Below are 27,981 nucleotides of genomic sequence, written 5' to 3'. Positions count from 1 at the left end.
AATTTTATAAATTTGACTTACGTATGCATAAATTATTACAACCAGATGTATTACGCAGCTTTATAATAATGTACTTATAAATATCATTTTAATTCATATAATGTTTTTGTTGTCTCCATTTTTTCTTAATATGGTGTATACTCTATATTTTTATGTTTTTTGTATTATATTTAGAGTTAGAGGTTAACGAAATCCAAAAAATACCTATAAAAGTCATATTAATACGGATATTTCGTTAAAAATATTTAATACATAAAAAATATATTAATTACAAAGTTATTACTTACTACCTTGTATATATAAGCAAAACTTACATATCTATAAAAACGTGTTTGATACACGCTTATTAATAAATCGTATTAAAAATAATCTAACAGCTATAAAACGTTCCTCTTCAACATCAATTTATTAGATTCAAAGCAAATACTATAATTTTATAACTAACTGCCCTATCAATGAATCACTGTTCAGGGGCATAACTCACGCTTACTATAATGATCTATAGATCCTATAGATCGAGCGCTCGATCGTTCAAAGAAATCATCGGAAAAAAGTCAAACGAGACACTACCATAATGCATGCCATTATAGCTGTCTCTTTCACTCGTTTTGTTAAGCGTGTGTTAGATAGAGACAGAGATCCTCTTATTGAGGCGTGCATGTTTTTACTTTAGGCAGTCTTGAACTGGACATCGTCGAGTGCGGACGTGTTTTTTGTCAGCATACGTTTCTTTGAAAGCAAAATTTCAGTTTTTCAAGTGAATTTTTGAAAGTTTCTTAAGAAATTGTTGACTGTATTGAATAGTGTGTATTTAAATAACTGGTACAAGTTTAAATCTTTAAAGAATTTAGTGTTCTGTGTTAAAATCTATGTGTTTACGTAAAATGGGATTTCGTGTCGCCGATCTATGAATTACGGTTCGTATCGATCTATTTTGTATGTTTATTTTTGAGATAGCCTTTTGTCAGTTTCTCTATTATTAGGAGTGTACAATAGTATCAAAAAGGCTTAAGTAAAAGCTTCAGTTCTACTTTACACTTTCCCAAGTTATAAAAAATGCTGAAAATATTGGAAATATTATATTATTCCGCAAAATCAACTATATAAAATCTTTGAAATCAATGGACAAATTAAAAAGACAAAAATATATGAAAATAAACACATTTCGAAATAAACTCATTTATTTTCACACATTCATGTATACCAATTCCATTTATGTGAACGTTTATTTTATTTTATATTGCCCTTGCTGTAATAATAAGAAAGATTATAGTAACGGTGTCGTGTGATATACGAATACATATACTTTAGTTTAAAAATTCCATAGAAATCACGTTACATTAAAGCAAATTACACATTTATCACGAGCAAGCATGAATTTTACATAACAACTCTATAATTTTAATGTAGAGACATTTAAAAGCTATAATTTTTTATATATTGTCACTAAAGTTTATTATTGTGTATAAATATATAAATATATTGTGAAATGTGCTATTAGTGTTTGTATATAAATGATAAATGCTTATAGACGGATAGAATTAAAACGGGGTGGTTGTAGGTTCGATTTCGACTAGGGTTATGAATTATTTTTATTTTTTTTCAATGGGAAGACAAATTGTGGCGTTGAGATTCGTTAATCAACATGCAATGTCTTAAATTTGAATTGAACACGAAGCACAAAGTGTCTTGACACTAAACACTCTAGTCTCTCTTCCTTACCTGGGTCTATAGGGGATAAAGCGTGAAGGCAAGAAAAAAATAGAGTTTGTCCGTCACGGATGTCACAAGCTGAACTGTATGAAGATCAAACAAAACAGACACTTAAAAGTTTAACGAACTGTCAGACAAGTTTGGTCTTATGTTACGATAGAGATTTCTTATGACTCTACATATTTTTTTAAAAAGTTATAACTTTTTAAGCTGATAGTAAATGTAGTCGTTTTGTTTTTAATACTGAGTTTCATCAAATAGAGTGGAATTTCTATAAGTATTTTTTATAGCTTCACACTGTATCGAACAGTACGTAGGATAGTAAGATACAACATGGGAATGTAGTGTTAGGACACTTCGTTCCCATCAAGACACTTTCGTTTCTCATTCTCCGTCGAATTCTCGAAGTATTGAGTGCTGGAACTTAACACTGCGCTTTGTCCTGTGAACAGAGTGAAGAAGTGAAAATATTAAATATTTCATTGTCCCGAGGGGAAGACAAACTCTAACTTTAGTTACAATTTCATTTTGCCAAAAGTTAATATAACAAGTATTTAAAACTACAAAATAGATATTCTTCTTATAATATAGACTTTTATTATAATAACTGAATATATAAGACGAAGAAGAGATCAAAGTCATATAGTGGAATGAAGAACTTTGACAGAATCTATTACTTCAGTAGAGTGGTCTTAAGTTTTACACAATTGTCACAGTTTTTTTTATTTTTTACCGCCTTTATCCCACATAGCAGAGTAGCACAGTAACCCAGTGTTAAAACACTCTGTTCCCCCCTTTCCGCCCACGCAATTACTATCCAGTAATTGCGTGTTGAGTGGTGTAACTCAAAATTAAACATGCCCGAGTAGGCATCAAACCCACAATCCGCGACGCTACAACTTCTTTATGTTTTTGACAAACAGAAAATATGACACATATAAAAAGAAAATATTTTTCTCAATCTCCATACAGAATCAATACAAAATTCAATATAAACATAAAATTGAATACAATATTGGCAAGTACGAGTAGAAGATAAGTAATACACTGTTTTATCAACATCGATGAAGTCCTCACACTGTTTATAACTTTTGATAAAGCATGTTATTTTATCTGTTGCAATAAAATTGACATATTGTTATTCGTTCTGTATATATGACGTGGGTTTTCTTATCCGGACAGGAAGGGATAGATAAATCTTTATGGCCTAACTCTCTGAAGCTAGTGAGAGAGTAAAGGTATATTTCTATTTTTTTTAATTTTTCGTTGTATCCCGCATATATAGCAGGGTTGGCAGAGGGAAAAGTTAGTTCTTCTGTTTTTGTCAAATATTAGAGATTCTATACGATAGAACTGAACTCCGCACTTTGCCTTATTATCAAAGCGAGATAATGAAAATAAGCCATGTCTCGAATGGAAATCGAGCCCACTATAGTTCAACTCGAGTGATATGTGAGTAGTATTTAGAGGATAAAAAGCCCTATCATATGATAGTTCTGATGACAAGCAAAGGAAACCGTTGGGTTCCCACATTCAACACACAATGCCTAGAAAATTCGGGGGAAATTAGGGGAACGGTGTGTCATAACACTAAGTCAGAGGTGACTTAGTGTTGACACTTCCGTAGTGTTTCCAGTAAACAGAGGCTTATACCTCTTTTACTTAATATTTAGCCCTAAATCAATTATTATTATTTAAGTATTACATACAAATAACAATATAATAATTTCCTACTAAGCCTTACGTATATGTAACTCTACCCCGGAATCGACCTCACGACTTAAGCCATTACACAGCGTCTGCACCAGACAGCTGCTCATTAACTTTTCAGTATTAATGTCAAAACGAGATATATGAGTCATGTTTCTTAGATATCGTTAGGCATCGAAATCCTAAGCATTGTTTTAGATTTGCGTAACTTTGCTTATTGGTCTGTAATAAACTAAACTGGTTTAGTATAAATCGAATAAAATAAGGCCAGTCGTGGCGCGGGGGTAAAACTGTGTGTGCTCGACGGCTGTAGGTTCGATTCTTAATTGGGGGAATGAAATATTAAATATTTTAATTTCCACGCTCTGATAAGGAGGTATAGTGGGGTTTTGAATTCCGCCACTCAATACGCAATGCCTCGAGAATTCGACGGAGAGTAGGGAACGAAAGAGGGATGTAATACGGTACTTTCTCTATTTTACATCTAAAAATATATATTTCAGTTCAGTTGTGCTATTTGCACAATGCAACCATATTTTGCTTAACCAGACCAATTAACCATTTGATCATTAACAATATATATAATATACATATTTTTTAGCTTCATGCAGAGGTAACCTAGTGTTAAGACACTCCGTGCCTCACTTTCTCATATTTTTTCGAGACATTGCGAATCGAGTTTCGGAAATTAACGCCGTAGTTCGTTATTTGTGTCTCTATATTCTTTTATTCCAGATAATAAATGATTTAAATAAATAAATAATCTCATCTGATAAAATAAAGAACAAGAGTTACAAGAGACTATTGAACCTGCGACCTCTGACTCAGTGGCCATGGCCACGATCACTGTACAGTTTCTAGTTAACATAAAAGAATAATGAACGAATTAATTATTCTAAAGCGTCTAAGATTTTTCAAGTAGATTGTGTTTGTTAAGGATTTCCAGTATATTTTATTACTTTGTTTGTATATTTTAAAGGTGTTTTAATGGATTTTTCGTTTTTTTTAATGGTAAAATAGGCAATTTTGTATGATCCATACAAAAGTATTTGTGTGTAAATTTTAGCAAAAAATTTGCATTTTCATTCCGTTTAATCTTTACATTTTACCCTCCTAAATGGACAAAATAATATAAATATATATTTAGGTGAAAAAAAAAAACTAATAATAATTTTTTTTTTTAGCTTTACGCTGTATCACGCATATAACAAATACGAAGAGGGAACCCAGTGTTAAGACACTACCTTCACTTCAATTTTAGAGACATCGCGTGTTGATAGGCGGAGTTCAACGCCGCACATCTATTACTATATATATATATATAAATATCGTATCAAAGAACTTTATAGAAATGTTAAAACTTGTTTATTTAGGCTTTGATATATTATAATAGAGATATTTTTTTTATTTTTAGCCATAAACAAATTAGTTAATTATGTAAGTACCTAACGCAGAGGATATGGGTTCGATTCCCACCCACGACAATTATATTTATTTTGTGTTCAGATATTAAATTACTTTTAATGTATATTTAAAACATAATATATGTTATTCATTATTAGTTATTTGATCCCTACAATACTGGCTCTGCCTAGTTTGGGGTCGCGAAGCCGTTTTAAAAGATATACCTACATGTATAAAAACAATAATAGTTACGTAAATAAAATTAAAGTGTCCATCAGATTGTTTGTGAATCAGAAATGAATATTTTCCTTTAAAATTTAAACGTATGCTTTTATTTTTATTTACATATATTTGCTAAATTGTCTGTTTGTCCGTCAAAAATAATGTTTTTTTTATTTTTTTGCTGTATTCCACAGTTATCAGTTGGAACCAGGTTCCCTGATCCTAGGGTTACTAGCACTACGTTCCCCATGAAAAACAATTCTGTTCGCTACCTTCCGCTGAATTTTTCAGGCATTGTTTGTTGAGTGGCGGAACTAAACGCTGCCTTTTTCATTGTTACTAGTGCGAGGAAATGAAAATATTAAATATTTAATTTCCTCGATATGGAATGTAACTCACAACCTGTCACGCTAACAGACGCACGCTGCCCCTGTGCGCTTCTACGGCCTCAATAGATCTATTATTAATTTACGCTATATCCCGCACTTAGGAGGGTAGGTAGAGAGATGTGTCGAGACACTCCGTACTCCACTTTTCCTTCGAATTCGAGACCGACACATTAATTTCAATAATAATTAGCCATGCCATGTGCGGGATAAAAAAAGAAATAATTATCATTTATTTTTTATTCAAGGAAAGTCAGATGACTAGCATAGCTCCGAACATGTTTATATTAAGTTAAACAAAGTACTCGCCCGATCAGTTTTCGAATTTGCATCAAAATTGCTTCGTATATACATAAAATTTGATAGTTTATTGGCATATAAATGACCTTTTGCACGCCGTGTTAGATTGTAGAGTTATATTTTTAGTTGCACGCTTTATCCCGCACAGCAGGGTGGGTAGAGTGAAATAAGTGTTAAGACACTCTTCTTTTTTTGGTCCTTTAAAAAAAACTATCATCACAACTAGAATTCATAGACTGAAGGAAAGATATTTAAAAATATTGGTAATTTAACTGAACAAATGTTATTTTTTTTATTTTTTGTTGCGGTGCGGGATATAGCGTGAAACAAAGAAAATAATTAACTTCACTTTTAAATTTAAAAAAGTCTCCTATTTTCATATACCTAAATAAAAATAAAAAGTTAACAATTCTTCTATTCTACATTTACATAAAAATAAAACCTGTATGCACAACTTTTGTCAAATAATAGCGAGTGTATGACATTTTTTAGTTTTTACGACTGCTATCCGAGCGTTATATATTGGTCTCGCATTGACATTTATTACTTATATATATATAAATATATATATATAAACATCTATATCTCATAAATATATAATAAAACTGTAAGTCATCGCTGTCTGTACATGGAAGATATATGAGAAAATCTATTATTGGGGGCATTTATTAATGTGGTAGAACCCAAAACAATGATTTTATAAATTTTGACAATTTGTCGGTACGTCTGTTTGTCTGTATGTTTGTGCACGCTAATCTCAGTAACGGCTCGACTGGTTTAAATGCAGTTTTTACTATTGTATTTTGGCAAACTTCCCTTTAGTGTTAGGAAATTTAGTGTTAGTTTTACTTAAATCGGCTCATAAATAAAAAAGTTCATAAATAATTTAATATAAAGTATTATAAATATTACTATAAAATAAGTGTTTCATGAATTTGGCTAAAACTTTAGTTTTCAATGTATGGATATTGTTTTTAAACTCACTCTCCGCCCGTTTGTCTTACCAAGACGGAGAAAACGAAAATAGTTAGAACATAATAACTACCTTGAACGTGTATCCTAACAACCTCCTCGAACCTGCAAACGGTGCGTAAATGTATACCGTCCACTGCGCCACAACGGTGTCAAATATACAAATTTCCTGTATATTTCGTGGGAAATAAGCGGAGAGACGGACAAAAAGTAATAACAATGAAGACATCGTGATGACCAACGCGGTCAGGAAGAGGTCACGATCAGTGTTAGGATTCATTATGACATTGTGCCAAGCATTTATCCTGCGTTAGTTGTTGGGTTCTGTAGGTTATAAAAATTGTTGAAAAATAACATTCTTGGGTTAAGCTGGCTTTAAGCGTGATGGTTGTGTTCGATTCCCGATCGAGGAATAGAATTATTTTCATTTCCTCAGTCTGGTTACACGATAAAGCGCGGCGTTAAGTTATGTCACTTAACACGTGATGTCTCAGAAGATGGACAGTGACAAAATTGACATAGAAGTGTCTCATTGTGTCGAAGTTATGGCGTTAATACCGTTGTTTAATTTCGCCAAAGTAATAGAAATAAAAAGTAAATATTATAGAATAGATGTAATAAAAAAATATAATTATAGAATACATGTACATAAAGAGATACAGTAAGAATAACGCCTTTACGTATAATAAATTAACAAATATTTACAATAATATACACAGCATATTGGGTTAGTAATAAATAATATTCATAAAAATGTCAAATATTATAATTTTAAACTTTCAAATGTCAAATGAAAGCCACCAAATTTTACTCGTGTTATGTTTATATGTTCCGCAACTGAGTAAGCAATATCGTTGATTCTGCTGGTCACCGGAGAACAGAGGGTCTCGACACTAGGATTGAAGCTAAAATCTATATATATAAAAGGACTTGTCCTCACTGACTGAGGTAAGACGCACGCACAGCCGTAACCGCTGATGGTAGAAACGTGGAATTTGGACAGATGTTTACTTTCGTAATCTGGACATCCACTAAGAAGGGATTTTGAAAAATTTTAACCCTAAAGGGGTGAAATAGGGGTTGAAAGTTTGTATGGAAAAAAAATTAAATCTGCACCGATTTTTATAAAATTGTAAATTCAGACTCTTAAAAATGTTTAATTGAATACGTGTTTCACGGTTTTTTAGAATTTACCCCCTAAGAGTGCCAATAAGGAGTTGAAAGTTTGTATGGAAAAATGTTTAAATCGCCACCGATTTTAATAAAATTTGAAATTTAGATTCTTAAAAATATTTCATTGAACACATGTTTCATGGTTTATTAGAATTCACCCCTAAATACGCAAGCGAAGCTGCGCGCGTCCGCTAGTCATTCTATAACATTACAGATCCATTTTTATAAACTACTGTACCGTTTTTTAAAGGAATTTCTCTTAACCGAACTTTGACACGGCGACGACACGACAGTGTCGATAAAAAAGTGAAATTTTTAAAGTTCAATTTTCAATGAAATAACAAAAAGTGGTAAAAGAAAGCTAAATTGAAAGGAAATGACTTTAAAATGTTGAATTATCAACGCAGAGGTATTTAGTTCAAATGACATGATATTTTTTTACGTACTACAATCGATGGTTGTGGATTCGATTCTCATTAAGAGGAATGAAATAATTTTGCAAAAAATCTCTTTGTCTTTACAGACATCCTGACTATGTAAATAAGTTGTAAGCGCGCATATAAGAATTTCGACGAAGCGTAATAAGAACGTATGACATAGTGTTCACAGCCTCTGGGCGGTTTCCAAGTGGCGCAGGTTCATATCTCGGGAGCAAAACGGAGATCGAAGTGTCCTTACACTCTTATTTACGGAGTGAGATTTGAACCCACTATCATCACTAACGCCTAAACAAACCAACATTGGTGTAAAATCATTATAAATTAAAATATAGTGTTAAATCCCAGTGCTGCCAACTGAACAGCGTGGAATATATTACGATCCCGTGGGAATACATGTATCGAGAAGAATATTAACTATACTTTATTGATAGTTGGTAGTTTTGGTATAAATCTCTTAGCAGGTGGTCGCGGCTTCAAGTTCTCTTGAGTTTTCTTTAATAATACTTAGGTATTTCGAAAGTAGAATAACCTCTCGATGGACTGGTTTTTTTATATTAAATGTTCAACTGCTCTATTAAGGTAACGTGCAGCGTTTAGTTCCGCCACCTAAGATGTAATGTCTCAGAATTCTTTATTTTGTTTTATTGTTTTTCGTCATATTGGTTTCGTTTGGTCGACAGAATTTGAATCATTTTTCAATACTGAAACCTATCGGGAATAGATCCCGTTATATACTTAAAATAACTTAAAAATTTTACTCAACACTAACTAACTAACTAAAACCAGTAAATCACAATTTTGTTTTAATATATTACGTTGTAACTCAAATATTTTATAGCTAAAGTAACAAAGTATGAAATGTCTTTCGTGTTAAGGAAATATGTCTAGAATTTACGTTGATATAGACAGATTTATAGGAAAATTATTGGTTAGAGGTTCAAATTCGGGTCGGGGCAAGGTATGCTTGTAATCTACTAGGAATCTTTACCCTGTGTCCGTTTCGCTTGTCAACTTTCGCTCGTTTCGCTCGTCGCATTGATAAAAAGGAAAAAAAATAGGTACAACGTTTACGACAATGCTCCATGAAATTTTTCTTTTCTCGCTGCTATACAAAATTTTTTTGAACAGGGTTAGTTATGTCTTTTTCCATGTCTGGACCATACGATTTTCCCCTTCGTACTTTTCTACTATATATATTTGTTTATATTTTAAAATCCATATCTAAATGTTTAGTAATATATTATGAATATTGGGGCCTCTGACTATAACGACAGTGGTTACTGAATCGATACACACTTGAAAAAAATAATTTTCCCTTCCTCGCTCTGGCAACAAGACATAGCGCGGCGTTAAACTCCACTACAACAATATCCTACCTAAACCTGTCTATATAAAAATTTATGCTGTCTATATAAAAATATTTAATAATAAACATTTTACTGTTGATAATAAACAAAAGGACAATTTACCTCAAAAAATCCTCAAGGAATCAAACCCACACCACCCATTAGACAGCAGACATCCACAACTAAAAAGCGATAACAATTAAAACAATCTGGCCGTTGCATTTTGAAAAGAATAATTGTCCCTCCATTCGGGGAAGCCATACCTACGGGACAAAGGGATTCTTCGCCATTAGTCCCCACCGCCCGCTTTTTGTATAGAAATATCGATGACGATCGTTGTTCCGACATGACGTGAACTTTTGACTGATATTTTTGGTGTTTGACGCGCTTTGGTTTTGTTTGAGGTGGTAGGGGGTTCAATTTAGAGCGTAGACCTACACGAGACCATTCTTGGGTATGCAGAGTGTTTCAAGCGGTAAGACATTTCGTTCCCGCACCGCAAGACATAGCATGTTTAGTAGCGGAATATTTAGTCGATAATATCTGGTCGCTATAAATTTTTGAGGCAATATCTGTTGAGTGGCTATTTGTCCATCAGAGCGAGGAAAATTAAAAGAAATATAATCATTTTGCCGAATGGGAATCGAACCCACTGCATTGCGTCATGGCAGCCCAGTTAAACTTACTGGCCAAATGAAAAAGCATATTTGTAATTTAAATCAATAGTCTATAATATTTAACATCTTATTAGCAGACATATTAAAAAATTAAGTAAAGTCACGTAAAATTGTTAGTATTTCAGAATCTTTCCTACATTTTACTTTCGAAACGTGCTCGCATCGAATCCGTTGCCTCAGGCATTACTATATATAGCCACTGAGCTATCGGGTAGTCGTGACATGCAAATTGTAAACCATATACAGAGATGGTACTTTAGGAATAAATACATATAATTATGCTAAGATTCATTGGCACAGGGAGACAGTGTTTGAATGTAAGCGGGCGGTTATGGGTTCGATTCTTATTGAGGGGGTATGAATTATTTTAATTTGGTGACAAGATAAAAATAAAAAAAAAACTGATTTTCTTTGTTGATCTTTGTTGAACTATCATCTATACTAATATTATAAAATGAAGAATTTGTTTAGTTGAACGCGCTAATCTCGGGAACTACTGGTTAAAATTGTAAAAATTCTTTATAAAAAGGCTATAAGGCTATGTCACGTTAACCGTTGGTGTAACCAACTGTTCCCGCTGGTACCACAATACCCACTGGTACCACTGTTCCTGCTGGTACTTATTTTCTTTTGACTGCAGAGACGAAGCCGCAGGTTAAAGCTAGCTAAAAATATAAAGTAAGTTTATTCAAACGTGTCAAACTATTAATTATTAAGAATAAACTCAAAACTATTTAGGTCCAGATGCTGGGACCTTGTAAAGGTGTTATCATACGACCGTATTTTATTGATATTACTATAGTTAAAATGTTTTTTTATTATAATTGGCTCTATGTATAAAAGCTGTATGGTAATACCCTTTATAAATGCTGTATTTTAGTATGTCTATGCAAATAAGTGGGATATTCGATTTCTTAGGTCTCAATTTTATAGATATAGGTATCGAAGTTAATAACATTTTTCTTACATTTTATTATTATAAGTAGCGGTACATTACATTGTCTGTGTGTTCGATTCTTACTCGGTGGAATAAATTGTTTTCATTTACTCGCTTTGGTAAAGAGACAAAGCGTGGCGTTGAGCTCCGCCGCTCAACACGTTTTTTTTTAAAAATCTGCAGTTCTGCCGAAATTCTGCGAAAGGTGGGGAACGGAAATGTCTCAATAGGAACGGAATGGCTTAACACTAGTTTCTCAGAATCCCTCTACCTATCTTGCTATGTGCGGGATACAGTGTGAGGCAAAAAACTAGACATAAAATTTTGCCATTTCATCATGATTTTTTAATATATTCTACATTTGATTTAAGCCTACGATCACGTTGACATATCAAAACATCTTTTTAACAATTTTAAAGGTATCGTGGCGCAGTAGGGCAATGTCTGACTGTAAGCAGGTTTAGGGTTCGATTCCTTCTTGAGGATATATTCACTCCTCGTACTAAGAAGATTGCTAGTCAACACGTAGTGTTTTGTATTTATGTTTCCTCTGGCCACTAAACCTAAAAAATCATTAAGTCTATCAAAGTAGACTCGTAAGTTGTAAGTGTATTGCTTATGTATTGAGAAAAGTGGGGGAACGGAGTGTTTTGTCACTAGGCTCTGTTTACATATCTTGTTATGTGCGGGATAGAAGCAGCGTGAAGCTGAATAATAAGTATTTTTATATCTTTTTACAAAAGTTTTGGTACTGAATAGAGCCGTCTAATACCAGTTAGGAGTCGTACTGGTATTTAGGAGATATGATCGGCCGAACGTCGGTATTCCAAAAATTCTACTGAGATAGTAGGTACGGTCTGCATAGAAATTTTAGGATTTATACTTTTGTGTATGAAAATGTATGTCTGTTTTTTTGTGCAAATATTCTGTTCTGTTTTTTTTTGGTTTGTTGTTTTACTTTAATATTTTTAAAAAGGTATATGTAGAGCGGCTATTGAATTTAAAATTGAGACTACCTAGTATATACATAGGATATTGAAAAAAAAAATCTTAAAAATTTATTATAAAATTGTAGCATTTATACTACGGTATATAAAACTATTACGTTACTAGAGTGACTAACAGACTACGGCTAAGTTGTCGCAGCTATTACACTCAGAAAGTTAAAAATTGATATTTGGGTTAGATTAGAAAGTTTAGGAGAGCAGACGATTTCTCAATCCTAAGAGAATAGAAAAAAAAATGGATTTTTTACGCCCTACAATTCACGAGAACAAACTTTCGACGACTAGTTTACCCTATAAAGGGACTCGAACCCAGAACTGAAAATTAATAAACTAAACAAAAACCAACTTTTCATGCTAACCCTACACAAAAGCATCGGGGCATATCATTCATGCGTATATACCTGTGTTTCGAAGGCTTTTTTAACCTTTTTTTTGAACGTCCTAACGTATGCTCCCTTATCTTTGTATCGTAACTGATATATTTTTACCAGTATACAGAATTATTAATTCACAGTTCGATTGCTGATATGATGTTTTTTTTTTATATTTAGCATCATGTGGGGCAGAGTAGTGCTGAGACACTCATTTGCGTTTTGTGGCGGAACTTAACGCCGTATCTTGTTCATAATAACCATTACTTTTTATTGAAAAAAGAAGAACGCAGTTCTCTTTTTTTAATCTTTTTCCTTTGATTGTTTATTTAGCTTTACGTTGCGTGTCTAGGTTGGTGCGTGCGCCAGGTTCCTTTTGCCTTCCTTGCTATATGTATGATACAGTGTAAAACAAAAAAAAGTATATATAAGTAATAAATAGATAGATATACATTATTAGTTCATATATATATTTATTTGTTTATTACGAATGTATACTTATATATTAATAGAGGTAGAGGTAGTTCAAGGAAAGCGGGGAAAACCACGAAGAAGACTAGTCCTAAAAAAAATAACTTTGAAGCTGTAACCTCCGTATAGAAAAATTTTAACATAAGACCTCAAGTTAACTGCAAAATAGAGTTCAAAGTATTAAGGCTATAATGTGTCACAGAATAGTCTAAAAAACTTGGACCGGACAAAATGGTTTTGTTCAACAACTTAAGTACTGCAGTTCGAATCCCCTTTATGTTCTACATCATAAGGTCTGATGTAGAGTGAACTTTGAAAGATTTAGATTTGTCTTAAAAATGACATCCTAAGAGTCCTTGCTGAGTGGAAACCATAAAATTTACAGCTATTTTCATTGTGTTTTAACCGGAGTTTAAACCTCGGTAAGAAATGATATGAAGAAGTAGTTTCTTTTTTGATTAGATAATTTAAATAAATTTTTGCGCCACACTTATGAGGTTGTCATCATGGTGGTTGCTAGTTCGATTCTTACTTAAAATTGGATGGTGAATGGGGAACAGAGTATCTCAACACTAAGTTCCCTTTGTCTACCCATCAATACGTGGAATATTCATCTTTGGTCGGCAGATATCTTATTGTTAGTAAAGTAAACTATCGAAATACAATCATTTTCCCGAGTGTATATTGAACTCACAACTACGAGTACAGACCCACTGTGCTATTACGGTTAATGCACTTTGACACGTTGCTTCCATATTGACAATGTCCTATACTAATGAATATAATTTTATCTTACACGAACTTACAATCTTCACACGTTTTGTTTACTTTTCAATTAATAATCTGAGAGACTATAGCCGAAACGTGATGGCAATGGGTTCGATTCCTGCTCGAGGGAATCAAATATTAAATTTATTTCTAATTTTCTACTTTGGTAAATTGATTTTAATAAAAAAGAATATTTTTGTAGGTAGATGTTTATTTCATACATAGAAGGATGGGCAGAGTGAAGTATAGTGTTACAAGTCTCCGCTATCCATGTTTTTTTAATATTTAAAGCTAAATTACAGGTCTTGATTATATTAAAATAAATAGATATCTTAATTAAAAAAAAACTTTCAAAACAATTATCTTTTAAATAACTACTACGGTACTATAATCAAAGTACCTAGGCACTAAAACTAAAATAAACTATAATTTAACTATAGTTTAAAATGATCGGTTAAACTAAGCGAAACATGATCTTTAACAAGCGATCGTGTTACCTTTGTTCTATAGACTGATGCTAGCATCTAGATATCGATATTACTAGTCGTTGCCTGCTTTGTGGCGGACTTTATGATATAAAAAATATAAAATATTGTTATTTTTCCCTTTCCCATAGGAATATCGGAAAATTCTCTTTTAGCGACTTCCCTATACTTCCCAAAGGCATGTAGACTAATCTAGTCTTCATACCTTTGGGAAGTAGTAGTAATAGTAAGTATAAGTTAAACTTAAATAAAATAAAACTTAAATTAATTAAATAAATAAAACTTAAATCCAATAGTACTAGCATCTGCTAGTACTATTGAATTTAAGATTTAATGATAGTCAGAAAGAAAATTTTCTAAAATTGGAATTGTTTTTTTAGCAGGGTAAGCAGAGGGAACCTAGTGGTAAATTATTCCGTTCTCCATGCACGTCTCAATTTTCAAGGCATTGCGTGTCGAAGGCATAACTCAACGCCGCGCTTTGTCTGTATTATAATATAGATCGAAGCTTAAAAATATCGCGTGATCAGCTACAAAGGTCCCAAAAGCAATTCAATGGTGACTAATTTGTAATTAATGACAAAAATATAATTTTTTAATACACAAATGTTCACAATAATTATCATAAATATTTGTCCCGAGTAGGAATCAACTCTACGTATAGCTTAAGTAAGAATCACTAACCACAATACCCAAAGAGACCTTTCGAGAACAAGTATAGTTTTTTTCTTTATATTTAAAAAATCTTGTTTATGACTTTCTATTTGCGATAAAAATGATAAAGTTGTAAAAATTTTTACCAAAACATTCTAAATATACGTTTAAGTATCAACCATCAGTATTAGGGTACCGTACTACCGTTTGAAAATAAATAGCAGGAAATCCAGAAAGAATGGAACGCCAAACGCTTACGGTCTCTGTTTACCTCCTTCGCTTCTACGGTTATCTATTTGTGGGGTGTTCCAAAGGGCCCTAGTGTTTTTCACGTGTTCCTCTACTATCTTCGATACTGAGGTTAATTGACGTTTTCCCCTGGTTACTGATTTATTGAAGTTATTATCATTTTCCCATCTGACAGACATGGGTTTATGGGTGACATGGGTTATTAAATCGCTTAAAAATTATGCAGTGCGTAGGAAACAGAGTATCATAACACAACATTCCCTCTGCCTCTAGGAGGATCCTATATGCGGGATACAGCGTAAAGCTGTTAAAATAACCGAACGGAACCCCTTATCCGCACTACAATATCTATCTCATCCAATTCATATTATAAACATGTTCATATGTAGGTAGTATCGTAAAAAATTATCAACATCTCGATATAAAATCGGTTATTTTGCTAAAAATATTCCGGTCGGAGGTAATTTTAGCAAATTATAGGTACTGTTCGTGTTTGATAACGCCTAAGGGCTTGTGCTTTAAATATATTTTTTTGCGCACAATTTTCAATGGAAAGTTGTAACTGTTAAAATTTATTTTTATTATTAGGTGACTTGTAAATGGTAACTGTGTATTAAAACCTAAGAAAATGAATTTAGTCCAAAAGATGATTTATGTGGGAATCGAACTCACTAACATCGCGTTCAGGTAGACGTTGAGGGCTGAGCTACAAAGTAGTTTTCTTATAATAAAAATATACCTTAGATAATACAAAATTTGAACCTAACACTCTGCCAGTCTATTACATAAGCTATTATAATGTGTAACAATTGAACAAACAAACTAATACCATAATTTTGTCAGATCGACATTCGAGCCCTTATTGTAACGCCCACGTTTTCATATAACTCTGATTATTACACTCATATTTCTTGATCTTTGTTTATTTATAAGAGACGAGAATATAATTGTGGCTGGTGGTGTAGAGGCACAAGCCTGCGACTGTTGCGGGTTCGATTTCCATTCGGGGGAATGAAATATTTTATATTTTTATATTCTCGCTCTGGTAACAAGGCAAAACGTGGCGTTAACATGCAATGACTCAAGAATTCTTCTAAAAGTGGGAAACGGAAGTGTCTAAATGGTTTCAGGTTTTCTCTGCCTACCATGTTATGGACGGGATACAAAGTGAAGAAGGGCTCTGTTCTGCTCGTACTCTGCTATAGATTGTCATAAGACTGGTTCCTATTCGTGTCCAAACACGCTATGATAAGACGAAATGCGATTTTCCAATAAGCACAATCTCCAAAATTGGGAAGTGTGTGAACAATGTAGTGTCATAACACTAGGTTTCCTTCGGCCTACCCTGCTAAATGCAGGATATAGCCTGAAGCTACAAATAAAAAGAAAGTTTATCCCTATATGATAAGTTGAATTTCTTTATTAAGACCACGGATGGATATGCTATTCTCCTTTCTCATCCTATTTTGCATGTTTACACGTAATTTCCAATGAACTCGTTACCTCTTGGGAATATTTAAATTCCACTATTAAAGAAAAACTATTAGTCCATATAAGATATTCGTTCAACCTAAACGTTTATTGCCATAGAAGTACATTTCTGTAGAAATGGCGTATGATTCATGGCTCATGATTATTAAAAAAAAAGTCGAGGGAACGGATCGCCTTAACACTAGGTTCCCCTTCCTCCGCTCTGTAACACAAAAAAAAAAGTTTCTTATATTTAATTACATAAAAGTAACATACTTACAAGTCTAAATCTAACAAAAGCCTGCTTTAAAAATTCCTCCAACGGGATTTTGAATCTACACCCATAGCCCACTTAATTCTTAAAGTACCTACGCACCATTTCCATAAAATATTCTAAGGAAGAAAACAATTCCATCAATTTGCAACAACACGCGGGGGTCTCTATATAGAGGCCAAGCTATTCTAATTATATAGAAGTATTCTCGTCTTATAGGGTGCAAAAACATCCGTTCGTTTTGCGTTAAGATGCGACAGGAACTAGCTTATTAGATACTGTATAAGTGTAAGTTAATTGACTTTAAAACATATACAGGGTGTCCCAGGAGTCAACGATAAGACAAAACAAAACAACTTATCGTTGACTCCTGGGACACCCTGTATATGTATATTTAGATAGCTAGCGAACATTACTGACGACATAATGGCAAAAATGTTTTATGAAGCAGTTGTGAGTGGTAAAAGTGGCAAAGGAAGACCTTGGAAGATCTTTGAGAGTACAACAGACCTTTGACAGTATCGATGATGCAGGAGGAGGATCAGGTAAAAAACATGAAGATCCTTATAGGATGGCATGTATAGTGAACGAGGCGACAGTTCTCGCCTACTAATCTTCTACATACAAATGTTTATATGTATTTTATACATTTAAACATTTTTATAGAACGAGTCTATATATTAGTGAAAACCACATTAAAATATGTTGAGTAGTTTAAAAGTTATACGTGTACAAAATTTTGAAGCAACTTTATATTGTTCTGTAAAAGAAAGAAATATTATATAAAAATAGCACTTTCACACGTATATATATCATAGCAGGATAAGCAGAGACAACCACGAACAAAACTGGTAGAGTTTTCGAGACATAGCATGTTGAGTGTCGAAACTCAACGCCGTTAAGCTGGTTTTTTATAAAATAACAATACTTACATCATTTCAATAGATTTAAATCGGCAACTCTATTTGTTCCCATATGGTCACTGAGCACAGACATACATACATACATATGAAACATAAACTTAAATAAACATAAAACCTCTTAAGCAAGTAGTCTTTAAGTGACCAATATTATCTTGCAACGACAAGTGTCTGGCGAGGTGTCATCTTGTATGACAGTTCACACTCAATCGTTTAATAACCTTAACTATAGCTATTTAAATATTATTATTATACTAGCTTTTAGTTGCGTTGAATTGCGGCGTTCAGTTCCGCCACTCAATACGCTATACCTCCAGAATTTGACTGAATGTATCTAAACGGAAGTATCTTAACACTAGGTTCCCTCTGAAAAAAAAAACCTAATGAGCTAATTTGGTTAAACGTGCCAATTTTGGAAACTAATAATTAGTATTGATTTTTTTGTGTTGGTTATAATTAGTCCATTTATGGAGATAATTCATCCTTGCATAAGCAATTTCGCATCTCATTCATATTATACGAGTATATATAAAAAAAATCATTCCCACAGCATTCCTTCGCTCAATTATCAAAACACTTCACAAATGCACCAATAGCTATGATTAATCGAACTCACAACCACCTCAATACAAAGATGGTTAAATTAATTTTATTCCATACATTTATATATATTATATTATATTATAATAATTGTTAATAATATAAAAGAGTATTTCAAACAAAACGCCTGTATCGGTTAATTTTAACGAGAATATTTTGACAGATCAACTTTCTATCTGATTATGCGCGATGACGAGTTCTTTTTGGTTTTTGCCATAGAGTTAGTAATTTGGTTAGATGTGGCATTTGTATTGACAGTACAGTAGTGAAGCAATCGTGGTATGAAACAGTATTTGACACGTAAGTGAAACATTAAATGAAATATTTTACCCCGATTGAGAATCGTACCTACAACTAACAGTAAACGCGACTTACGCGACTGCGACATGAGGAGCTCGGGGAAATAATAATATTTAAATTATGTTAATTTTACAGCTTTGGTCAACGAAGCCCTACATTGAGATCAACAATTTGTCGAAAATGGTTGGCGAACGGAGTGTCTTAATATTAGGTTCCTAGGTTCCCTCTGTCTACTCCGCTATGTGCGGATTGTATCCCGTTAAAAGCTTTGTGATTATTAAAATATATATATTTCATAAGTAGTAGATGCCTACAACGTATTGGGTGGTCAAGTTTGCGTCAGATTATGTCAAGCTACACCGGGAACAAAAAAATTAAATATATGATTTGAATATATTATATAATAGAATTTATATTTTTTAGCTTTTATTGCACATTTTCAATAGACAAGATTTTGTATGGGTATGCCAAAATTAGATTTACAAATAAATAATTTGTATTTTTTAAATATAAATGCATAATTTTACAGTAAATTGATAAAATAGATTTGATAAGTTTAAAACTCATTTTAAAATATTTTATTTTTATCTATATTAGCATTATATTTATCAAATGTATATCTAATTTGCATACAAAAATGTATACGAAGAAAAGCATATTTCACTGTTTTATGCGTTTTTTTATATAAATATTTGAATATATTAAACAAGCGTTAGTAAATTGGAATAATAAAAGATTTAATAATTTTACTGATATCATATAGCAGAGCGCAGGTAATCTAATATTAAGAAACTCCGTTGCCCATTAGCATTTTCATTTTCCGAGAGAGCCCATTGTATGTTAAGAAGTGGAACTCAACGCCGTGCTTTATCTTGATATAAGAGTAAAGAAATAAAAATAGTACATTACCCAAAATGAGAATCGAACCAATAACCATCAAATTTACAGTCAAACTGTGATGCACTACAACTGCGTCAATGTATACTATAGTAAAGTCACAGATAATAAAGTACGCATTTTGGACGGAGGAGTGGAGCAAGGAAGTGTCCTAATGGGAGCGGAGTGATTAGCACTAGGTTCCCAGGTTCCCTCCATCTACCCTACTATGTGCGGGACATAGAATCAAGCTAAACGATTTTTTGTATATTGTCTACGATACTGACTCGAAAAATCATATTCGCGGGTTAATAAAAAAAATTAACAGATATTTAAGAATGCCAGTTCTATACTTTCATTCGTCTATGAATCAAAATACTGTAAAGCTCTTGACCTGGCAAATAACTGTTTGTGATTTTTAACATTTATAAGAGAATCTTCTTATAAAAGCTGGAGTTGCGCAATAGAAAGTATTTATATGATTATACACGGTGGTTGCTGGTTCAATGTTCGCTGGAGGAAATGTTTAGATGCTCGTATATTTAAAAGTATATATTTCTACCTAAGATACAGCATAAACAATGTTTCTGCTTCATTCATTAATTAGTTTATATAAAAATTACCTCCATTATATATGTTTACAGGTAATTATACAAGGTATGCAAAAAACGCAGTTTCACGCTTTTTCTCATATCGGTGCTTATTGTTAAGACACTCCGTTTTCCACTTTCCGCTAAATCTTCGATATATTGCGTGTTAACAGGCGGAACTCAACGCCGCGCTATGTGCTGCATAGCAGGGAAATTAAAATACCTTCCCATGCATTTATAACTAAACCAATAACCGGTTGAAATCTACATGAAAGTTAAACTTAACCTAATCTTACTAAATCTAAAGTGGTATAAATAACAAAATAAGAAAAAATAAACCTATGATAGATGACTTATATGGCTTTATACTATAAATATTTCTTTTGAGGCCGTCATGGGACGGCATTTCACTGTTGACGCGGAGTTTGTGGGTTCGATTTTCACTCAGGGGAATGAACTATTTAATATTTTAATTTCCTCGCCCTGGTAACCGTGAAGAACACAAATGGTCTCAATTTCGGGAACGGGAACCGGAACTAAACGCTGTGTACCTATTTTTATCGACCAGAGGGAATCGAACCCATAACGTAACGATCGCCTCGGATTTTAAATAATCTCCAAAATATTCTATACTATGTTAAGCATATTAATAGCAATATTACCTCAACCGAGAATCGAACACGTAACCCTTACAAAACAAAAACAAATCAATATAACCGGTCCAAATCCACATAAACGATTACTAAATCTAAAGTGGTATAACTAACATACTGGTAATAAAAAACGACCAAAACACAGAGATGTTTTACAAAATTCTTATGAGTAACAAAAAATAGAAGAAAAAAATATGTAAAACGTAAAGTATCAAATAGTTTTGTATAAAAAAACATCTTGTTAGTTCTACACACTTGGATGTGTATAGAGTTGTTATAATTTAGGTATCTTTTAACCGATTGTGTTGAAATGGGGAATTGTGTTTTATTGAATGTTATTTTTGTTGATGTTAGTATTATGATTATTGTTTATGTTATCATATTTGTTTGCTTAAATTTATAGCTTTACCCTGTACCCTACATAAAACAGGGTAGGCAGGGAGTTCTAGTGTTAAGACACTCCGTTCCAATTTTCGATTCAATTTTCGAGACATTGTGCGTTGAGTAGCGTTTAACAAAAGGTAAAATATATGTAAATTGTAAACTTTTTATAAAAAAATCAGTCTTGTCATATTATAATTTTGTATGAACTTAATTCAACAGCTATTAGTATAGATGAGATGAGACATTGACCACTGCACCACAGTGGACTATGGATATTAAGTTATTTATATTATTGGATGGCACTTAGTAATAACATTTACACTTTTTTAATTTTTATGCATCATAATATAAAATACAAATTGATTTTTGTTTAATCTTAAGAGACCAACAGGTTTTTTTATAATATATTTAATGTCAAAGATGGACACAAAAATATCGAAAGAGAAATATTTATAGGTGTTTATGAGATTAGCATATACAGAAGATTCCCCTGGCTTTGCTTGTGTTTTATTGACGTTTTATGTCTATTTTAAAACATATTTGCGTATATGTTATTTAGGAATAGGCAGAGAGAGTTCAGTGCTATGTCACTTCGTTATTAATTTTTACCACACACATTTAGAGAGACTGTCTAGGTGATAAATTACGTTATTATCAACAATAAACTTTAACTAGAACAAAATATAATCTAATTCTGGACCAAGTTAAAAATTAAAAACCATCGAACAAACATATCTTCTTTCTAATTTGTTTTAAGCATATTATATCACCAATAATCTTAAAAGGTATTGCAAAGTAAGAAAAAAATATGCAAAACGTGAAGAAAACAACCAGTTTCACCACATTCATAAAATGTTTGAAAATATAGCGTCTAAACAGAATTCAGGGCATAAAATTTAATTTTACGATCCATACCGACACTTTCGGAAATACTCCACTAAAGTGGTAATAACACCTCTATAAAACAGACGCACGCGATCCAAATTAAGCTGGTCGTCCACAGCCAGGGGCTGTATCGCCTAGCCTGTTATTAGTTCTGTCATTGAGAATATATTTTATCTTCAATTTTAATTGTATAATAAATTTACACACGATATTATTATGAAACGTTGTTTAAGCAAATCCTGTGCGTATTTTGCTATAAATATAATATGTACTTGTTAGAGAGATACAATTCATATATTAAAATAGATGACTTACTCGTATATTATATATATTTTTGCAAGAATAATAATGTATTTTATAAGAAAAAAAAACATATTTTTACAAACACTTCCAATTATGTCTCTTTGCAAGTGGGAAGTTTTTTTTTGGACATAATAATAATAAATACATAACACCCGAGAAATTACTAAATGATTAGCGCTATTATAATAAAAAAAAATCATAAAAGTACATAACCATAAAATAATTGCCCATTCTATGTCATACTAAAAAGGAGATCGTGATCAAAACATGGATATTCTACAAAAATATAGCTTCATTTTATCTTCACACAGCACCCGCGGCGCCATTCACTGGAACTAAACGCGTTAGACGGCACAAAAACAATTATATACAGACGAACGTTAATTGAATTATTATTAGTAAATTGCCGGTTAAACAAATAATTGGGGGGTGTTAGCAGCACCGTGTAATTTTTATACGCTAATGTGTTTATTTATAATATGACTACTGATTTTTGATGTTTAGTTTTTTTTAATGGTCGAAGTGATTTTTTTTTCTAACATTTATTACTTTTTTTATCAATTATTTTTATGTTTTTTTTGCTTCACGCTATCGTATCCCGCACTAAATAGTATGGGCAGAGGGAACTTGGGAACATAGTGTGAAGACACTCCGTTCCCATTATCTTAATGGAGATATTTCCGTTCCCCACTTTTTCTCACAAACTATCTGTTCTAGGCGGGGCTTAAATCAACGACTTCCAATATTAATTACTGGAGTCGTTACCTGCTACTATGCAAAGCAAAACTACCTGTTCAGATCATGTCAGCAGAAGTGCCTGAACTCCCTAGACTGACAGCACTGACTTCTCTGTATGAGTACGCATAATGTCAATAATGCCAGTACTGTCAGTAGGGACAAGAAGTTCATCATTTCAAAAGATTTTACTAGTAAAAGCCATAGTAGAAATAATTGTGGAGGAAAAGTCGAGTCTACTTAGAAGACTCGTACTTTATAATGATATTTTTCTTGTTCTTTTTATCTCTAAACTGTATATGCATATACGTATATGCATAACCGCATATTCATATAGATAAAAGGAAGCTAATCTATAAACTCTTTTTAGACGCTATTTCCAAGACAGAGCTTTACGGAAGTTAACGCCGCCGTTGTCTCACCAGAATGAGGAAACGGAAATAATTCATACCCTCGAGTGTCAATCGAACTCACTACCATGATTTACACCACTGCGCCACCACGGTTTCTAATAATGAAGTTAGCTATCAAACATAAATTTAATCCTACACATGATTGACGTATACAGTATGTTAATATTATAATTACTAATATACGAGATAAGGTTTATTGATAAGCCTTTCCGGACTTAAATGTTTATTGCTGTTTAAATTGCTGCTGTTTAAAAAAATGCTGATAAAAACTTGTAGTACTATTTTGAATTTTGTTGAATGTTCATTTTTTTTTTCATATAATGGCGTTTTTTTTTAAATAATAGCTTCACGTAACCTGGGACCATGGAAGGATAGGCAGAGGGAAATTTGTATTAAGAAACTCTGTTCCTTCTTCTGTTGAAACATTTTCACTTTAGTTGTGCTTTGAGTGGTGGAACTTTTTGCCGCGATGTGTCTTGTTAGCAGCTAGGAAATGAAAACAATTTATTTCCTTAAACGATAATCAAATCTATGACCGTCCTGATGCTATGCCACTAAGCCAAGATGGCCTCAAATATATATAATAATTTCTGCATTGTACATTTGTTAATCAATAATTCTTGTATAGCAAGGAATGCAGAAAAAACCTAATTTTAAGACATTATACGATATATTATTAGCTCTATTCTAAATATAAAAAGTATTTTTTTAAACATGTTTTATTATGTCTGTATCACAGCTGGCGTCTACGTAGGTGAGCTTCTTGTTTTTCGCGTGGTCCCATGGAAATAATTAAGATAGAAATAATTTATTCCCTCGTAGTGGCCCAGCGGTATAGAGTCATATCATCGCTTTGGTAAGACGACAGTTCCACCAGTCAACGTGGAATATCTCAAAAATTGTACTTAACATTAGGCTCCCCCCGTTTTATCTGTTAAATTTTTTTAACAGAAATTGAATATATATGAATTATGAACCTGTTACCTCCGCTAAAACAAGTTCCTTATGATTTATAAGCCAGAATTAGTATAACATTATCTTGTACACGAAAACATATAAATTATGAATGATTTAAATGTTGTAATATTATACGCTGTTGGTGCTACCAAAGATAATCTAAAGATATAAATAAAAATTGAAATTGTTTGCCTATCATTTGGGAATTTCGTTTTTTTTCTTTATGCCCATAATATGGTTCAATATGTTCGTTGGTTGTGGGTTCGATTTCTTCCCGGGATATAAAATTATTTCCTTTACCTGCTTCGGCAACAAGATAAAGTGCAGCGTTGAGTTGAGTCGACACATGCTATCTCGAACATTGGGCGGTGCTGTCGTAACGACATGTCTTAAGTAGATTCCTTCTGTGTGTGCTTCTATGTGCGAGACAGCGTCTAAAAGAACAAAAGAAGAAAAAACTCAACACCAATTTCAATTTCTTAAACTAATTTGAATTTCATTATTTCAATAATTTTTCGATGATTATAACACTCATTCATAGTCATCACGAGCAAAACCGCAAGAAATAGCTAACATCGAATAAACCTAAAATCTTTTTACTTCACGCAAAAATCGAACCTCGACTTACCATTACTAACTCTACCAATCTAATAAGTATCTAATTTCAATTTGCAATAAACACGTATAATATTTAATTTAGATGGCTATATTTAACGACGGTTACATTTCATACAACGACATCCAAGTATTAATAATTAATAGGTTATTTATTGAGACAAGTTCTTTGCCGTCGTCGTGCCATGGCACAGCGCCAGACTATAAACTTGACGGTGTGAGTTCGATCTCTTTTTGGGGGAAAAACAATTTTTACTTGCTCGCTATGGTAATATGGACAAAGCGCGGCGTTGAGTTTTGTCACTCATCGTACAATGAAACAAAAAATGCGTGGCAAGCAAAATGTCTCAAAGAGAGAGTCTTTACATTCAGTTTACTCTGTTGACATTGGTATGTGCGGGATAAAGCGTGAAGCACCACTCTATATGCACGTTTTAACATTAGCGTACTCAGCAATTTCTCAGATTAGGAAAGCGAGCATTTTACTGTTATTTTTGTGCTTATATGTATATTATACTATTATAAATAGAAGTAAAAATTTTATTTGCAACCATCAAAACTAAATAGGGTTTAACATTTTTACTGTAACTGTCAAATTAATGTCGATAGTTAACTTATAATACTTTACTTCTTTTACAGATTGTCGACGATGCATCACAAGGAGTAAAGGATTCTTCAGAAATGGCGTCACCGAGGAATTCTGATATAATTATACCAAACAAAGAATGTGATACCGAGTGGTTATCTACATCGAAGCACAACACAAAAACAGACAACAAGAAAGTCCACGATAGCTTCCAAATAACACCTATAGACATGAATTGTTACAAACTCAGGCGACCTTACCTTTTCTATAACAACTTCGGCTATAAAGAAGAACTTTCCAGAAGGATCCATATAAAGAGAGAATATGGATTCTATAATTATTGCTTTATAAGCGTTTGCCTTAGCTTTATATTAGGATTGGTAATAGGTGTTGCAATAGTCGGATCTCCGCAGACTAGAGTGATTTCTTCTAATTTTAGCAATAGAAAATTAGTAAGAATCAATTCAACTAGAAATCTTAATTATAGAAGTTTAAATTCCATTAAATATACTGATAAATTAGGTAATGATTTAGATAAAGATAAAAAGGTAGAAACATTTGCTTCTGTGTCTTTTACTGGGGCTGTCGACCATAAATACAACAAGATGGATGTCTACCCTAAGGGACTTACAGATGATATGAAAGAAATTTTAAAAGATAACAAAGCAACGCATCACAAGCATTCCATAACAAATATAACATCAAAACATGTTCCAAACGATGATACTGTTTTATATGAAAACATATTTTGGGGACCAGAAGTGGAAAACTCTATGCCACAAGGGTACGGTGAGAGTTCAGCTGAAATTTGGGAGAGATATGTTGACCAAAGCGAGGTAATCAAAATGGAGGCAGGCTGTGGAAGGATGCAAAATCGCTTAGTCACTTTCAAAGATGGCATCCAAGCCTGTGTACGATATAGACAGAATACTGATCAAATACAAGGCGAAATTTTCAGTTTTTACGTAGCAAGGTTACTGAACTTGACCAACGTAGCACCATCAGTTGTTAAAGTTGTGGATTTAAAAGACAAATTATGGCAGAGTGTATCAAATGAAATTGCATCCGCTCAATGGAATACAAATAGAGCTGTAGTACTAACACAGTATATCCCAAGCTTAGAATCTGCTACCATACCAGAAATTTTCAAGCCATCAACTCGACATTTGAACAAACAGGATGTTTACAAAATATCACTAAAAGAAAACGCAACAAGTGAAACCAGTAAACAAATATTGATCGATAAGATAAGAATGAAAAGTAGCAAAACGAAGAAAGAAGTGGTAGAAGACTTCGATTATATAGATGCTAAGTTGAATAAGAAAACAATAGAACAATTTGTGGAACTGGCTCAATGGTCCGATCTCATAATTTTCGACTATCTAACAGCAAACTTAGATAGGATAGTCAACAATTTGTTCAATTATCAGTGGAATGTAAATATAATGGATGGACCAGCACATAACTTGGCAAGGAAGATGGACAGTGGGTTACTCTTGTTTCTTGATAATGAATCAGGCTTACTCCACGGATATAGGCTTTTGAAGAAATACAACGTATATCATAGTTTAATGTTAGATAATTTGTGTGTGTTTAGGAAAAGGACTGTCGATGCTCTAAATATGTTACACAACAGTTCCGTTGGTGTTAAACTAAGTGAGATATTCCATAAAAAGAATAATGCAGTGATAAGAGACATATTGCCTCCTTTGCCGGAGAAAAACGCTAAAGTGCTTCACGAAAGGATAGGAAAAATTTTGAGTCAAATTGAGAAATGTAAACAAAGTTTTTCAGTTACATAGTCTCATTAATATTAATAATAATTAATGAATTTATTATTATATACTTTATTATAAAAGTAAATAAAACAGTGAATTATTATTTTTCAATTATATTCAATTACTTTTTAAAAATGTATCCCCCAAATACATATACATAAATTTAATGGAAAAGAAAATTGTGTGTATGTAAAATATTTTTGAAAAAAAGTTAAATTTAGTTCTTTGACTATAATGCAGGTAAAAATATGATGAACTTATATGAAATCATTGATTGATTGATTTCTCGAAATATGGCGTTTCGAGCGTGCCAGTTGAGCACAATTCATTTCGCCAATGTCACGTTGTATGGAAAAC

General features: G+C 32.7%; 1 protein-coding gene across 1 annotated transcript; it reads left to right on the top strand.

The window, feature by feature from the left end:
- Nucleotides 1-689: 689 nt before the first annotated feature.
- fj (four-jointed box kinase) lies at nt 690-27,981 on the top strand. Its single transcript, XM_085205186.1, has 2 exons — nt 690-917; nt 25,900-27,981. Exon 2 carries the CDS (start codon nt 25,942-25,944, stop codon nt 27,646-27,648), a length of 1,707 nt encoding a protein of 568 aa, XP_085061312.1. The 5' UTR covers nt 690-917; nt 25,900-25,941; the 3' UTR covers nt 27,649-27,981.

This window comes from Heliconius melpomene, chromosome 20 (assembly GCF_056956725.1).
Source record: "Heliconius melpomene rosina isolate 202511_hmr_F chromosome 20, ASM5695672v1, whole genome shotgun sequence".
Taxonomy (NCBI): domain Eukaryota; kingdom Metazoa; phylum Arthropoda; class Insecta; order Lepidoptera; family Nymphalidae; genus Heliconius; species Heliconius melpomene.
The sequence above is the reverse complement of the archived record's forward strand: the minus strand, read 5'-3'. Positions and strand labels throughout refer to the sequence as shown.